Source organism: Perca flavescens, chromosome 13, assembly GCF_004354835.1.
Source record: "Perca flavescens isolate YP-PL-M2 chromosome 13, PFLA_1.0, whole genome shotgun sequence".
NCBI classification, from domain to species: domain Eukaryota; kingdom Metazoa; phylum Chordata; class Actinopteri; order Perciformes; family Percidae; genus Perca; species Perca flavescens.
The window spans coordinates 25527950-25543643 of NC_041343.1; the positions used below are offsets into that span (position 1 = coordinate 25527950).

Here is a 15694-nt window from a genome sequence, read left to right on the forward strand (position 1 = left end):
ATCATGTTAAGACTTGTTGAAAAAACAAACAAACACCAGAACTGAAATGCCTACAGCTTTTTAAATGTAAGATAGATGATCAATGAGCTCTCAGAAGGCATAATGACTTATGCCGTCAGCAGGTCTGATCTCATATAAGCCTTGTTCTTTGTGAAATACTACACTACCCATTGTGTGGCTACACAGAACAAGCAGCCACACAAAGATTTGTTATACTGGTCGGTTTCTTTAAAGGTTAAAACTTTGTAGCTGAGAAATGTTAGTCTGTTAGTCAAGGCTTATGTGAAATTATTACTTTAAATGTACAGTGTTTTTCCTACAATGTTTTCTTAAATAGCTGCACAGTGCACACTCCTACTGCAGACTGAAACTAAAATAAGTATTGGAGTGTGTTGGAAAGCAAACATCTGTTACTGGTCCTTCAAAACCGAATGAATGAATAGGGCTGTATCCAGTTCCTGTGGCTCAGCTCAAGACATCGTAATAGCCCCAAAACCTGTTTGAGTTTGTGTAGATTGTGACGGCGTAAATGTAAAGCAAACTTTTTTTTTTTATCCTGCAAACTATGTTTCATAATCAGAGATTTTTACAGTAATAATGCTTCCTTTCCTTCAACACAGGACTTCCCATTGCATCAGGAATGTTATTAGGGCCAATTTATAGTGCCCATATTACGAAAAAATTACTTTTTCTGGGATTTGGGGTGTTATTTTGTGTCTCTGGTGCTTCCACACACATACAAACTTAAAAAAACAAACATCCATGCTGTTTTGAGTGAGATACGGGTTTCTGAATGTGTCCTGCCTTTAGTCTCCAGGTGAGCTGTTCAAAATCTGCACGGCTTTCTACGTCACAACCGTTAGCATGCTAGCTCGTTCTCAATTGCAAAACACTGCTACAACACACACAAATTCTCTAATCTACAAAATAAATTGTATAGAACTACTTACATGTCCCTGTTCTGCAGGTATTCCATGCAAAGTTGGAAGTGTGCCCTCGTTTAGAAGAAGTCTCCCTGCTAATCCAGCCTTGTACAGGCCAAAGTTGGAGAAACAGCTAGTTAGCTCATGTAATCCTTACCTAGCTACTGCGCATGTGCGACTGACAACAAAGATCTTACAGAAGGTGAAAGGTCTCACTCTGTAGCTAAAACAGAGACCTGACACAGGGTGAAAAGCAGCAATGTGCAGTACAACAAAAATATGGTGTTTTTTGACAATTAAACCATGTAAACCTATTCTGATACAATCTCAAATTACAATTATGAACCTGAAAATGAGCATAATATGGCCACTTTAAATATCCTAATCTAATAATGATAGCCTGCAGTTGTATCTAAGAAAATATGATGTATAGGTGATATTATGTATGGATTATCAGAAATAATACTGACAGATTGTCAGAGATTAAGTAAATCTAATCAACATTTGTAGTCTCTGCAATGGCTTGCTGATTGTTAAGAAAGTCAACCAATCCTGACACATATTGCTCTTTTAATTGGGGCTCTTCTTCTTGCCTTGGGAAAGGGGCCATTAGTGAGGGTAGTAAACAGATTATGGTAACAAAAGGAAATGAATCAAGCAAGAGTTGCTGAGTACCTCTGGCAATGCCTTCCCTGACTATTTCCGCTCTTGTGATCTTGCTTCACTCACCTGTTTAAGTGAAGGGCAGTGAAACGAGTCCAAACCCTAATGGTATTTGCTCATTCAAATGTACTGTGCGTGGTAAATATCATAGAAGAAAGGATGCAGGTGGTGAGAAGGAGTAGATGTCCAGCAGTTGCTGAATGCAAATGAGTGGGTGTTTCTACTGCGCATTGCAGTGTTCATGGTGGGCAAAGGTCGTTATTGCAGCTCTGAGGCTCTACAAGAACAGTGAGGTGTTCGGTCAGTAGCACGTTCACTGACATCTATTTGCATAGTTGCAACTTTTCTTCACCTAAGGTGCCAATATACTTGAGCTTCAGTTTGTTTGTCTGTGCTGCACATCTGTTGTAACATAAGGTTCACTCCACATCTCTGGTTCCCTTGAAATTTTCGGATTAGCATGCATCTTGTGTATGCCTTGTTGCTGAAATGTTCTATATAAATAAAGCGGCCCTACCTTGTTTTGTACCCTGATGTGTTTAGCTCCGCAGCAAAATTTGATTTCTGTCTATGTGACTTTCCCTTGTAAAATGTGCATTCTGAAGCAATATGGCAGGAACTGTTGGTGCTTTTTTCTGTAGCTGCCTGCCACCTCTGCACTCTATATTACTTGGTAGGTAGATCTATGGATACATTTTTGTGCCTAAAGGTAACTGAGACCGTTTCACAATGTCAACGACTTAAAACGGCTACCGTTCCCATGGGTCGTATTTCCTGCCACTTCTAGGGACGCTAATTAATGAAACGTTCCTGTGAGTTGTATTAGAGGGTAGGAATAAACAACCTATATCGTCATATGGTTTGGAGGAATGGTTGGCTTTATAATAAATTAATGCACGATGATGAAGCTGATGGGGTAACATTTCAATTGATGAGATAACATTTCACTGAAATTGTACCTCCTACGATTTTATGTGACAAAATAAATTGATTGATTGACATTGTCAGAATGCACAGTGAAGGGTGAAAAAGAGAGGAATTCTGAGTCAGACTAACCCTAAAAACTTTAACCATCCGGCAATGATTTTCAAGGAGTTTGATCCTGCAGCTCGGCCACCTGTGGTCACCTTGAAAGATGAGGTTTAATCCATCATTTCAGTTTTGGTGACTAATTTGGATTGTAAATTATATCAATAGAAAAAGTGGACGTTCCAGAAGTTAAACAATGGTAACACCCCATCATACATGATTGATGAAGAGCAAACAGCTGGTCTTTTCAGAGCAAACAGAACAGTCTGGCTTTATCATTATGGCAGGTAGTTGAGAATCTTAATGGCTTGGTGTGTAGTGACAAGGTTGTGTGATGTACAATTAAAAAGTTCAGAAATTACTTAACTCACCCTCTTGAGATAGGTTTAAATGTATAATTTATAATCATATTGAGCTTTATCCAAGTGATGTAAGTTGCGTAAAGATCAGGTTGACATTCAAAGCATACACATATTTGCTATGTAAAGATATAGTGGAGAAATCCTGAGCAGAGAATGAAGTCACACTGACTCCCTCTGTGTGTGTTGTAACCCGAGCGTCTCCGTTCTTTGTTTTGATAGCCAGTCCGGCCACGCATGCATGTTAGTGCATGTGGCCGTGAAAAAACATAGGGATTTCAAATATTGGGGAACTGTGTCTAGTGAGAGCTGTGTGGAGGCAATCCCAGCCCCCTGTTTTTTTTTTCATTATTTTGAATATTTCAAATACAGCCGCTTTAATTATTGTTTATAATGGTATTTGTTTGCCTTTTGATTATAACCCACTGGAGTTCATCTTGACATAACATTACGTCACAGTTAATAACTAACACTCAAAACGTTTATTTTCCAAATTGAAAGAGTGACTTCGGTCTTTACAATATCTGGGAAGAAAATGAACACTGACAGTGGTGCTTTTGTGCTTTCCTTAGTTGCAGTTGTTTGTTATTGCAGTTATGTTTAACCTCTCCTGCATATTGTGCTTTGAAGAGGCCTCAAGGCTATTTTTGTGTGATGTGAATAATCCAATTGTTAAATTGTTAAAGGGAAGAACCACAAAAGCTGCTGTTGTGGCTATGAAAGTTGAGTTGCCAGTCTGGATTTCGACCCAGCAGCAGGTGCTTATCTCTTAGCACTGGAAAAAAAATACAATACGACACTGAAGTACAAAAGTGATGTTTTAATGTTCCGAATGTACTGTAATTGGCACACTGTATTCATAAATCAACCAATCTGTCTCAAGGGCCTTTTAATGAGCTGTGCTGCTCAGGTCAAGGAACTAAAGCCTTTCAAATAGAAATGAATCAGGTTAAAGGAAAGGAGGCCTAGGAAAAAGAACAGTGTAACAAAAGACTTCTTAAATTGGACAGACCTGCAGATCTGGAAGCGAGCAGTGGATGCAAACCGTCCAACACTTTTCAGCTGGTGTCATACACCCACTGAGAGCTTGTAGAACAGATGAGCACTTTCAGAAATCCGCTGAAACAGGTGGGAGGTTCTGTCTCCAAAATACAAACAGGATGCATTTTATGTAACAAATCAGCAGAGACGAAGGTCTAGGATGGACCCCTACAGCAACTTTTGACTGAGGAACGTGTAAAGAAGGAAAGATAAAAGATAAGGAAAAACGTCTGGTAAATTGACAATAAAGAGAATGAAGAAGAGGGTTTCTATGGTTGGCAGACCACAGATTGATCGCCAACTACAGTTGACCTGCTGCAGATAAGGGAAGGAAAGAGGGAGAAAGGTGTGTAATTACCAGTGAGTTTACAATGTGAAGGAGAAACAATTCCAGAATGGTAAAGTTGAATCAACCCTAAGACTTGTCACACAGATTTTGACCACTGTTTACATCAAGCCATCCAAGCCCTCTTTCCCAGGACATTCTTATTACTTTTAGTGAATAGAGCTGAAGAGGCAAGAAAACAGGAAGGATGATGCACAGCAGGTGTTATGCCAGATTTCAAAACTCCATTAGCTGTTCTGTGCCCCAGTAGCTACCAGATGTTAAATAAATAAAAAAAGATTTGTGTGGCACAAACCCCACAGCTTAAAGTCATACATCACATGTTTACGTGTGTATCTTTGTGCGTTCATGTAGATACACATACAGCAAAATGTATTGTTTACATGAATCAAAGGAAGTTTGAATCTTTGGACATTTCCCCATTGTGTATCTTATATGTTATCCTAGTTGGATCTACTAGGATTTTTGTCAAAGACAATTAATGTAAAGTGAAAAAAATGCTCATATCTCAGTATCCCTACTAAAAGTTCTGGCAAGTGCTTTATTTTATACTGCCGTGTTAAAATACATTCAATGCAGCCGAAATATACCAATTTATTTTTGTAAAATTACAACATTTTTGCATTGCCATTAAACTTGCTATCTAATAACGATGTTGATGCTTCATAGAGAACATAGTAATTAAGTGAAATGATAGCTCTGTGCTGTGTTGACTGATTTTTGTTCCAAGCTGAATTCAGGTAAGCATAATTAGTGCTCCCAAAGTAGCACACATGTAATTGTAAAGTGTCTTGTGTAGTGTAATGCTTACCAGATGCCAAAACAGCAAGTAGAGCTTAGGGATGATGTCTTTCAATTAGGATTTCGCCCTAGAGTCCAGTCAATTATCCACAGAGGTCTGCTTTGCTTTGCTTCCCATAAATTGACCACGTTTCATAAACCCTAAAAAATACAAACAAAGCTGCTCGGCCTATCTGTAGTAGCAAACACTAATTTAACTGAAATACTGGATTTTTTGTTTTGTAACAGAGTTTGCTTTATGATTGCAAATAAAAGACTCATATAATTAGATGGAGTTCAGTCAGAATAAATACATTTTCTACTCTGACAAAAAAAAATGATAATATATATTCTGGGTGATGTAACTGGCATCAGACACACTGACGTTTCAGACCATTTTTAAAGGATTCTTAAAATATAGATTATTAGCAACAAATAATGAGGACTTGTGATGCTCCGATTGGACTTACTGAAAGGAGCTCTGTCGGAGCTTCAGCCGCAGAAATCATATTTTTGTTGTAATGTTTCAGACAGATCCTGCTATGTTGAATTTTTAACATTGTCAAAACTAGATACCCAAAAACCTCCTGGCCATGGCAATTTAGATTACATTACATATTTATTATTATCTGAAAGTAGCTGCCCATTTCACTTCTTCACTATATTTTTTAACAATTTTGTCACCTTTTTAAAATAAAAATGTTTCAGCCACCATTTCATATTGCAAATTGTTCTGCTCAAATGGGACAAAAAACCTTAATGTTTTCAGCTCCAGCCATTTGAAAAAGCTGCAGAGGTCCATGGCAAATGACTCTACTGGTAATAGTCTCAGTTACTACCAATCATATTGACATAGATTTTGCTTCACATGTGGGTTTTAGTGGGTTTATGTATTTGCTCTATGCTCTTATGCGTAATCTTTCTCCTTTTTGTATATATGCTGTCAGCCAGGTCTTTCATGTAAAAGATGTGTTTGACCTCAAGCTTACCTGGTCAAATAAAATAAATGAAAAGGTTTCAAATGTAATCTTTAGATTCTCTCTACATCTTTGCACCTTAGTTTGCTTTGCTGTTTTGTCACTGTCAGAGGTAAAGGGTCATGCCAAAGGACACTTCTGCACTGACTACTTTTGTTATTTGCTTAAGGCTAGACAGAGTAGAATAGAGTCTGTGTATAATTCCCTCAATGCATAAACAATTCTGGGCCTTGAGCCATGAGAAATTAGTGGGGGAAGAAAGTCCCATACTCCATGCTCTACACTCTTATTAAGACTTTAAGTGTCGGGGCAGAAATTTAAAAATGCTATTTTTGATTTGAACAAATTTACATGGTCTCAGTCTCTCTCCCGGGCTAATTTTGCACCACACATGAGAAAACCCTCTTGCAGCTTACATGATCTGCAAAAAAATAATGAATTGATTCAAACTTCAACTGAAGGCCTAGTGTGTATTTTAATTGGCTGTTTGTATTTCAGTACATTCAAAATAAAAACGCAGATGGGATGACAATGTTGGCCTTGTTTATCACAATTTAAGGATTATATTTATTAGTGGGTACAGCTAGCCAGATCCATCATTTGATCCCACTTGATATTCAGAAGTTTTAACTATATGCTGATGAAAAAGCAAAGTAGCACAATATAATGATTACATGTCCTTGGTTCTCTAAATACACCCATCATTTATTTAGATAAGCACGTAAACGATCAGGAACAACGAAAACACAATGTTTAACATTAGTGAATATTTTATACAATGAAACGGCGAGTCCACGAGTTCGCACTATACTTTTAAGAGACACGAGAGAGAAGCTCATGAACGCGCATGTTGCTACCGGTTGCTACGACAACACAAACTTGCGCTAGCTACAAAGGTTAGCCTGCAGTCATTGACATCAACAGTCAATGACAATGTTCATTATAACACTTCACTTTGGCATGTATAAATTAGTAATGCTTATCAAAATCAACAATGGATGTATTTAGACAACCAAGGACATGTAATCAAGAGTTATGCTACTAGCTAGATACTAGCTAGCGCTAGCTAAGGGTGACCAGATTTCCCGGAACTAAAACCGAGACACTTTGCGCGTGACCGTAGTGCTCGTGCACGCACACGCTTTTTAACGTGAACATGTGCCAGCCCAGGTCAGACGTAGACACAGACAGATTAGACGCAATTTTGCTAACAGCCCACGTAGGCCTGCTGCTCACAACATAATGGGGTATCTCAGTTAATATTCATGAATTTTCTTGGTATGTAGCCTACATATCTAAGAAATAATATTAAAAGACATTGAGTTCATGGCTTCTCATTCATGAACTCATGCATGAACAACACCTCAACTAAAGCATTAGGTAAGGTGTAAGTTGTGTTCAAATCAGAATTTGCTCAGTAATGACCACATTGTTTTACAGAAAAATAAATAATCATGATCATACTTAATAAATCAGAATTCATAACGATGTGCCCACTAGAGTCCGGATCGGGCCAAATTTTTCTGTGCGAGGCCGGCCCGCGTCCGACAGAGCCGTGACCGAACCCGGCCCGAGCCCGACAGGCATTAAGAAATTTGTGTCCGAGCCCGACACAGTTAAAATCTCATTTTTTTTTCCTCATACTAATGACACGGGTATCCATGCATTAGTGCCCACGTACCTAATGCTTTGGTTGTGTTGTTCATGTATGAGGTCACAAATGACAGACTAATTACATAATGCATAATAATACATACATCAATTAATTCATGCATGAATTCATGATAATTCATGTACCCTTACTGTAAAGTGTTACCAGTGTTATTCTAACCAACAACACACACAAATGTACTCTCATTTGATAGAGCAGATAACTTCCCTATTGGAAACATTCATTCGTATATTTGTTAGAGGAGTGAATTTGCTCAAGAATCAATTTATTGGCTGAAAGCCTACTGTGAAATTGCACACAGGTGTCAGCAAAGTTGTCCCGTGTGACGAGTAATGCGGTTCCTCTTTCCTTTTATCGCAATTTTAAAAAAAAAGGCTCCCACAAAATCAGGCATTTTGGGCTGCAACAATGGAGGGACTGGTTAAAACGAGACCGATAAGAAGAGGCATTGCAACAGTGTTTACAAATATACATTGTAACACTGGCTGCTGGGCGCTTTATTAGTCTTTCTACATGGGTTTAGTCATGAAAACATGACAAAAAAACATTTTGGGTGTTTGTGTTCATCATACTTCCTCATATTAACAGAACAGTTTGCTCTTACACATCATGGTGACTGTAATGAGTAACCAGAGTCAATGCAGACATTTCTGATAAGATAAGATTACTACAACTATTTCTAGTCATAGTTCCATTATCTTTATTGTTACTATAATCATACCACCAACCGGCACCGTGTCTTGAGATAACTTGATACTTGATACTATAAATAAAATTGAATTGAATTGAAGAGGCATCCATCCCTAATGAGATTCCTGCTGTGACAAAAATCCATCTCTTCCAACATCCAAGTCCAATTTCCACCTATGTGCTCAACTTAAAGTAACACAATGAATAGTTGCATCAGATCCTGTGAATGGGTACAGTAAATGCCATTTTTCAAATGTGGCCTGAACTTCAAGCTTGATGCTTTGATTTACCCAGAAGGACCATATTAGGAATGAGTCTCCCAGTATGATAAAGGCTAAGATTCTTACTTATTTCAGTTCCTTCCTGTTGCTCACCAGCATACAGCTGACAGCTTCCTTGAAATGAAAATGTTAATTGACGTCTCAGTAAAATGAGTTCTGGTCTGCCACTGAGAGTTTCACATGTGAGGCACAGGAGCCCTGGTGGTAATGGTGTGAAATGTGCTAATGCTGATGAAATATCAAGAAAAAAACACTTTCTACCTTTCACTGTTTAATGAATAGCATGTCTCTTTTCTCTCTCTCTGTAGGACACTGAGATTATCAACACGGCCATTCTGACCGGACGCACTGTGGCTATTCCTGTCAAAATGGTTTCCATAGAGATGAATGGAGCGGTCACTGATGTCTCAGCCTTTGTGCAGTGCAAGTCCTCCAATGAATACATTGTTAAGGTACAGTGAATCTGATTTCCTCAATCTCTGTGTCTGGGAGAAGATGTCAATTTAGAAAATGTAATCCCTTTACTCTTCCACTAATACTGGAGAGTGGCCCAGCACCACACTGACAATATCAGGAAAGCATAAAACCTTCATTTTGGGCTGCTCCCTATGCACTTATGATTTAATTATTTCCTTATGCCTCAGATCAAATCAATGGATCTTAATAAAACTCTACGTATAAATCAATATGGTGACAAAGGTTAGTAGAAGGAAGCGACATGGCTCACCTGCTGTGCTGTAGGGCAAAGCCCAGCATCTCTTGTTGCTCATTTGAGTGCGATGCAGGCAGATATGACACCAGTATCCCAGGTTCCAGAAAACAATAACCAGGCTCACAGGGAATCCAAGCTGAGAGTACAATATCAAGACTTGTTGCTTGGTTGATTGAATAAATTAAAGTGGGATCACAACAACTTGCAGAGCACATTAGAGGCTGTGATTACGCCGTTATTATTTTCTCCAGTCAATTGCAATCATAATATATTGCACTATATGCAGATTGCATAATTGTATGGGCAGTACAGTGAAGTGTTGCTGTGTTATTTAACATTCTTCACTGATCACACTAAAAGTGATTGTGTAAGGGGAGACGTGACCTTAAATGACGTAAACATTGTATACTGTATGTCATTATATTAAAATATAAAATGGAACAGACTTCCTCATTCCTCCTCTCAGGTTTCCTCTTATGCAACCTATAATTATAATAACCTTTCTTTACATAGCATTTACAAAAGCAGACTTTATAAAAAAAAATGGGTTACAAGAAGATATTACAACAATAAAGGGATCACCTAAAAAGAGAAGAGGTATAACAAAAGGTTTGCAGAATGTAGGTGACATGGTCTTTATGATCAGAGGAAGGACATGTAATCAAATCCAATTTGAGAAATGTATTTTGTTCTTAGTTTGGTTTTGTGAGATGGTCAACTGTTTACGATTTCTCAAAGGTGTCTAACAAACTTCCAAACAAGTTTCCATCATCACTATTTAACAATAAGTAGGTGTTGGACACAAAGGGTGACAATGGCAGCGTGATGATGAAAGAGGATGTTGATTGTGACTTGTTTCTGCCGTCTTACATCCACTTTCTAATTACCAGGAGGTTGACGCTCATTGTCCAAGCATGTATTTTGTGAACCCTTAAATTCTGCCATAAGCAAGATGTCCCAAAGTGTAAGCCATCTCACTCTGTCTATCAGAACCACTGCAGGGTGTTTTGAATCAAGATGGGTTTAACTAGGGAATCAGGCAAATGGCAGCAGTATTTTTCTTAAACCAGTTTATACAGTACCTTATCAAATGACTCTATCTCTATCTCCTCACCTCCATTCTGAATACAGAAACTGCTGCATCTTAATACACTGCACTCAGTGGGAAACTGCCATCAGGGAGAGAGAGAGGACAGACGTGACTCGCAGTATAATCAACTTTGACTTGTCAGGCTTGTCTCCCAATAATAGAAATCCTTAAAATTCTACAAATGAATAGATTATATTTGATGAATACCGAATCCAGTCTGTGTCGAAAAGCCTTTTGTTCATTGAATAGTAAAACTATTATATCAAGTCAGACTAATGACATCCTTTTTAGTGGTTTAGCAGCTCCTCAAGGTCAGGTGTGGCAGGTTTGATTGTAGATTTTACAGACTGCGGCCATGAAGCCATAAAGCCCAATCAGACACTGACTTCAATCATATCAGTTGTGTCTGACCAGTATGAGTTCTTATTAAAAGACCAGTATATGTCCAATATATCACTTTCACTTTGATATACTGGACTAACCCAAATGTTCTATGCCTCACACTATGTTATCTTGTATACAAATTGGTCTGAATAAATAGATTGTGATACCTGAGGGAGAACAAACGAATATAAAGAGTTCAGATCAATGAGTTTCCTATATACACGTGTTTCTTTAAGGTGGGAGGGGTTCCAGTTGTGGTGTATTGTATTATGCTGTCAATAGAAAAGACCAGGTTTTGCATCGGGATGGCTGGCCTCAGCACGTCGTTTATCATTTTTCATTATCCATTAAAGACAATTCGCTGAGCCATGTGATATTGAGTGGGCTTGCTTCAGTACCCCTGCCGTTGAACATTCAAAGCTAATTTAAAATGAGCCCTTCGGGCCCAGGAAATACACGAGTCACGACAGTTCAATAAAATGTCCCAGAGAACACAGAAATAAAAGATTCACACTGAGACAGACAAAAGTGGAACACTTCATTACTTTTTTTATACCATACACATTACTTTCATGCCAATAGCCACGCTGATCTATTCTAATCAGATTGTCTTGTTTCAGTTGTGGCATGCTGGGTGTTTTTTCTTTCTTTTTTTCTTATTCTGAGCACAGTAATTCCCCATAAAGCTTTCCAGTACCTGGCTGTCACATCTCCTGCTAGCCTCGTGACTTGAGACTGCATTTAAACAAAAAAATTTTTTTTTAAATTCTTCCCTGAAATAAGCTTTATTTTCAGCCCAGTCTTTTTCTCATTAGAATATTTGCCAACCCACAGGCTGTTTTTTTTTTTAAGAGTAAAAATAGGTGAGAGGCTGTCATTTTTCTTTACTGCATATTTTCTTTATTTATTTAGTTATTTCTTCTTTGGAAATAACTAAGCTGCATCAAGAGCCTATAGCAGATAAGTCAATCCTATATGTGTACTGTGTGTGTGTGTGATAAGGACTGGCCATCATAAGGAACAGAGACCCCCACTCATCATCCTCTTCCCTGGCATTGTGACTCATATACAGTAACCCATCTGAAGGCAAAGATAAGGCCTTGTGTGTGTACATTACATCTCATGCCTCATGGTCATCCTGCACACATACTGTACCTGGCTGAATGCTCTTTTTTTTCCCTACGACACTTGCATATTATAGATGGTACACGCCAACCAGACGGCCGACCGTCGACAGAAAAGCCAGTCGAAATGATCAGTCGGGTCCCCGAGGTCCAAAAAACTGGCTCACCGTGAGGCGACACCGACTTGAGAAACGTAATACGTCTCCATAGCAGCAGGCGGCGCTACTCTGTATTGTTGCCCAAGAAATGAAAACCGGCAGCGGATTGGACGAACACGTAACATGGGTTTGTTTTCTACGGAAATTCAAAGCCAGACTGTCATGGCGGCTCATTCAGAATACAATCTCATATTGTACTAAAATAGTTCATTGAAACATGTTTCTGAAAACATTTTAAGCGAGAAATAGGCCATGTAGTTGCTGAATCTGTCTTCATTTCAGCTCAACAAAGGCCAGTTTAAAAGATTTTCGTCAGATTTTGAGAGACTCTAGTCACGCTCATTCCGCTCGCCATTTCCAGGTGAGTCCTGACTGCCCTGCCTCCGACTGAACATGTCAGGTCGGCCAAAATGAAGGCCGACAGCCCCCCAGACAGACGACGGCACGGGACACACCGAACAGACTTGAGTCACTGACCTCGCCAGACTGTCCAACGGCCAATTTTCGGCCTTGTGTGTCCTGGCCTTTAGTGTGACACATTTAGCTTAAGTGCAATTCCAAGTTTAGCATGTAAAAGACAAGAAATATGCTAATAACTTCAGGGACAGCTCTTGTTTTGAGTGGTGCTCAAACCAAAAAACTAATATAGACATACATTATATTGCAGAATGTATGTGATCTACATTTCATTGTGGAAAGCATTCCCACAAGATTGGAGGTTTTTATAGCAACATATTAATGCATATGGTTTTGGAATGAGATGTTCAACAATTACATATGGGGTGTACTGTTCAGCTGTCCACATATTTTTGTCATATAGTTGGTTTTATTAGCTGGGATTTGCAGATATCTGTCTCTGAGAGTTCTACCATCTTACAGTGGAGGTGGCTGTATATCTACATGAATGGCTAAGGTACATTTGTTTAATAGATCACTGCTTTGCAATACGATATACATCAAAAGATGAGAATTTCTTTTAAAATAATATCCAAACTGTTTCCAAAAGTCCCTAGTCTCCAGAAAAACAGATCATTTTCACCCTCAAGTTCATTAATCCTACAAACAACAGGCTAATGGGGGCTGGCTCATTTAGCAAACAGAGCTAAATGAACTCATTGGTTGCACTGCTCTTGAAGCCAGCACACATCCATCACATGAAAAAAAGCTTCATAACGGCTCCAAGACACAATCCCAGTAATGCTAGCCATATGTCAGCTTTCATTTAGTGTTCATTTAACACATATGTTATCCCTAAATGGAAACTCTATTTGGCAGAATATTGTGACAATAAATTCAGTGGCTATTTAAATTTCAAAAAATAAAATCTGCAATAATTGCGGTATCTGTTTGGAAACACATGCCATGAAGCATGAAAATGTGAATGTCATCAAGATGGCTTCCTTTTTCTTCTGCACCGGTTTATTCTTTGTTATGTGTCTTTGACATTGAAACGTGGGTGAGAAAATCACTTGTCTTCTGGTGTAGTCTGTTTGATACACTAAAAAGGAAATCAGAGTGTAGGCGCAACACTGTAGAGTGTTTGTGAAATCACCCGGTGTATATTTTAGCTTTCAAGCAGCCCAGTTGAGTGTTTATTTCTCAGCACCTCAAGGATAATTTCAATTCCAACATGGCAAATATTTTCAATCCTTTGCCTGCATCTGGTTTTGTTTATTTTTCTTTTATTCCTTACCATTTTTTGTAAAGACCTATTTTTGCTTTGCGGTGAGCAACGTTGCTTGTAGATCATACCATGTAACTGTGGCAACTGGCGTTACGGTCCATTTAGCGGCACGTCATCCCCTTTTCTATCTTGACCTTTCCTGCTGACTAATAAAAGCTAAATATCCGACATGCTCTATAAATTTAAAATATATATATATATATATATATATATATATATATACTCTGCTGTCAGAGCATCTGCAGTTGCCCCTTGAGAAAACATTAAAATGGAACACAAGATTGTTATTGTCATTGTAATTCTCAAGTCTTTGATTCTTTGTAGTTTTTTTTCTTATTTTATTCAGACAGATTACTGGTTTATTAATGAGATTGTGAATTATGAATTACATCCTTATTATTTTATTTATTTGTATTTCTATTTTTCACCCTCATAATCAGTAAACATGTTTGTTTATTTGTCTACACACATAAATTCAAATCACATGAAAGACATATAAAGTATGTGTGAGTGTTTGGTAGAAACCTGTGATGGTTTATATAAAAAACACGCCCAAAGTTAAAAATTTAAACATACAAAATCTCCAGTATATTTCATATATTAGTGTTAAAAAATGTCACATAAAATAAGTGTACAAGTATACTTAAAAAGTTTTAATCAGTGCAGTTATGTCGGCACCAGTCAGTCTTCACTTTGTGTTCACCCTGGTCACTTGAGGCTCTTTCACTCATTGGTGGTTTGCGATTAAAGGTTGTTTTTTATATAATTGAGGAGAAACAAGACTTCAAATGAATGATAATTATGATCAATAACTGCTGTATATGTGAAAAAGCAACTGTTTGGTATCAACTTTGCCAAATCAATTAGGGTTGGGTGATATCCCCTAAATTGGCAGTTGACGATGTTTACAGTAAAACATCGTGATGGACGATGATATCATCGTCGGGGCCGGGGCGGGGGGGGTTTACAACTTGACCTACTTTCACTTAAGTATGGTTAAGTAAAGTCTATCAGATGTCCGTGATCTGCGTAACGACAGTACAGTGGGACGTTTGCCTTCGACAGAGCAACAGTAATAACCTAACATACCATCATTACTGAGTTTAAACTACATTCACGGTTATGTTTGATGGTGGCTCTCCATCGCGATGGACGTTGATACTTGTTTCTGCTCCCCTCAAGTGGCTGAAAAAAAACAGTGATTGCAGGTTTGACATAAAGTCTGTGCTACAGACTGGGGGTAGAGAGCTGGAAAGATGTGGGTATTTATAAGGCAGAAAGGGTATAACAAAATATGCCATGGAGTTGCATTATGGGAAGTGTAGGATCCAGTGTTTTGGGATCTAGACCCACACTATCAACTAAAAGTCAGGATATCGCTGCCTCGGCGGCATCTTTTTTGACCATCTGTATCGTCTCCTAACTTTGTGAAAGTTTAATACAAAATTTCTGAAGCGCCCCTTCAAGGGGTCATATGTAAATAATGAGTCTATGATGTAATGGCAGTACATCTGTTTAAGCACTGTAATTGCTCAGTATGAAATAAAATGATGGCTCAAGTTCCACGCCGGATTATGTGAACAAATGTGTTTAACTGCTATCACTGCAGAATGTGGATGAACAGAGTGGAATGGTCACATCATAATATATTGGCATTGAAGCATCGCTTGCTTGAAGGACAGAAGCTGCTGCCTTTACTGGAACCATTTGGGAACTTAATTCAGTTAATGTTATGCAATAAATGTGTGACAGCTCCTTCGGTGGCTTCACCTTTATTAACC

The 15694-nt window shown here is 38.4% G+C and overlaps 1 protein-coding gene across 2 annotated transcripts in view; it reads left to right on the plus strand.

The window, feature by feature from the left end:
- Positions 1-15694, plus strand: part of tmem132e (transmembrane protein 132E) — a 381952-nt gene that overhangs the window by 333168 nt on the left and 33090 nt on the right. For both annotated transcript variants that reach the window (XM_028595737.1, XM_028595736.1), the window contains exon 5: positions 9070-9213. In XM_028595737.1, the coding sequence (XP_028451538.1) occupies positions 9070-9213 (144 nt within the window). The remainder of the gene's footprint in view (positions 1-9069; positions 9214-15694) is intronic.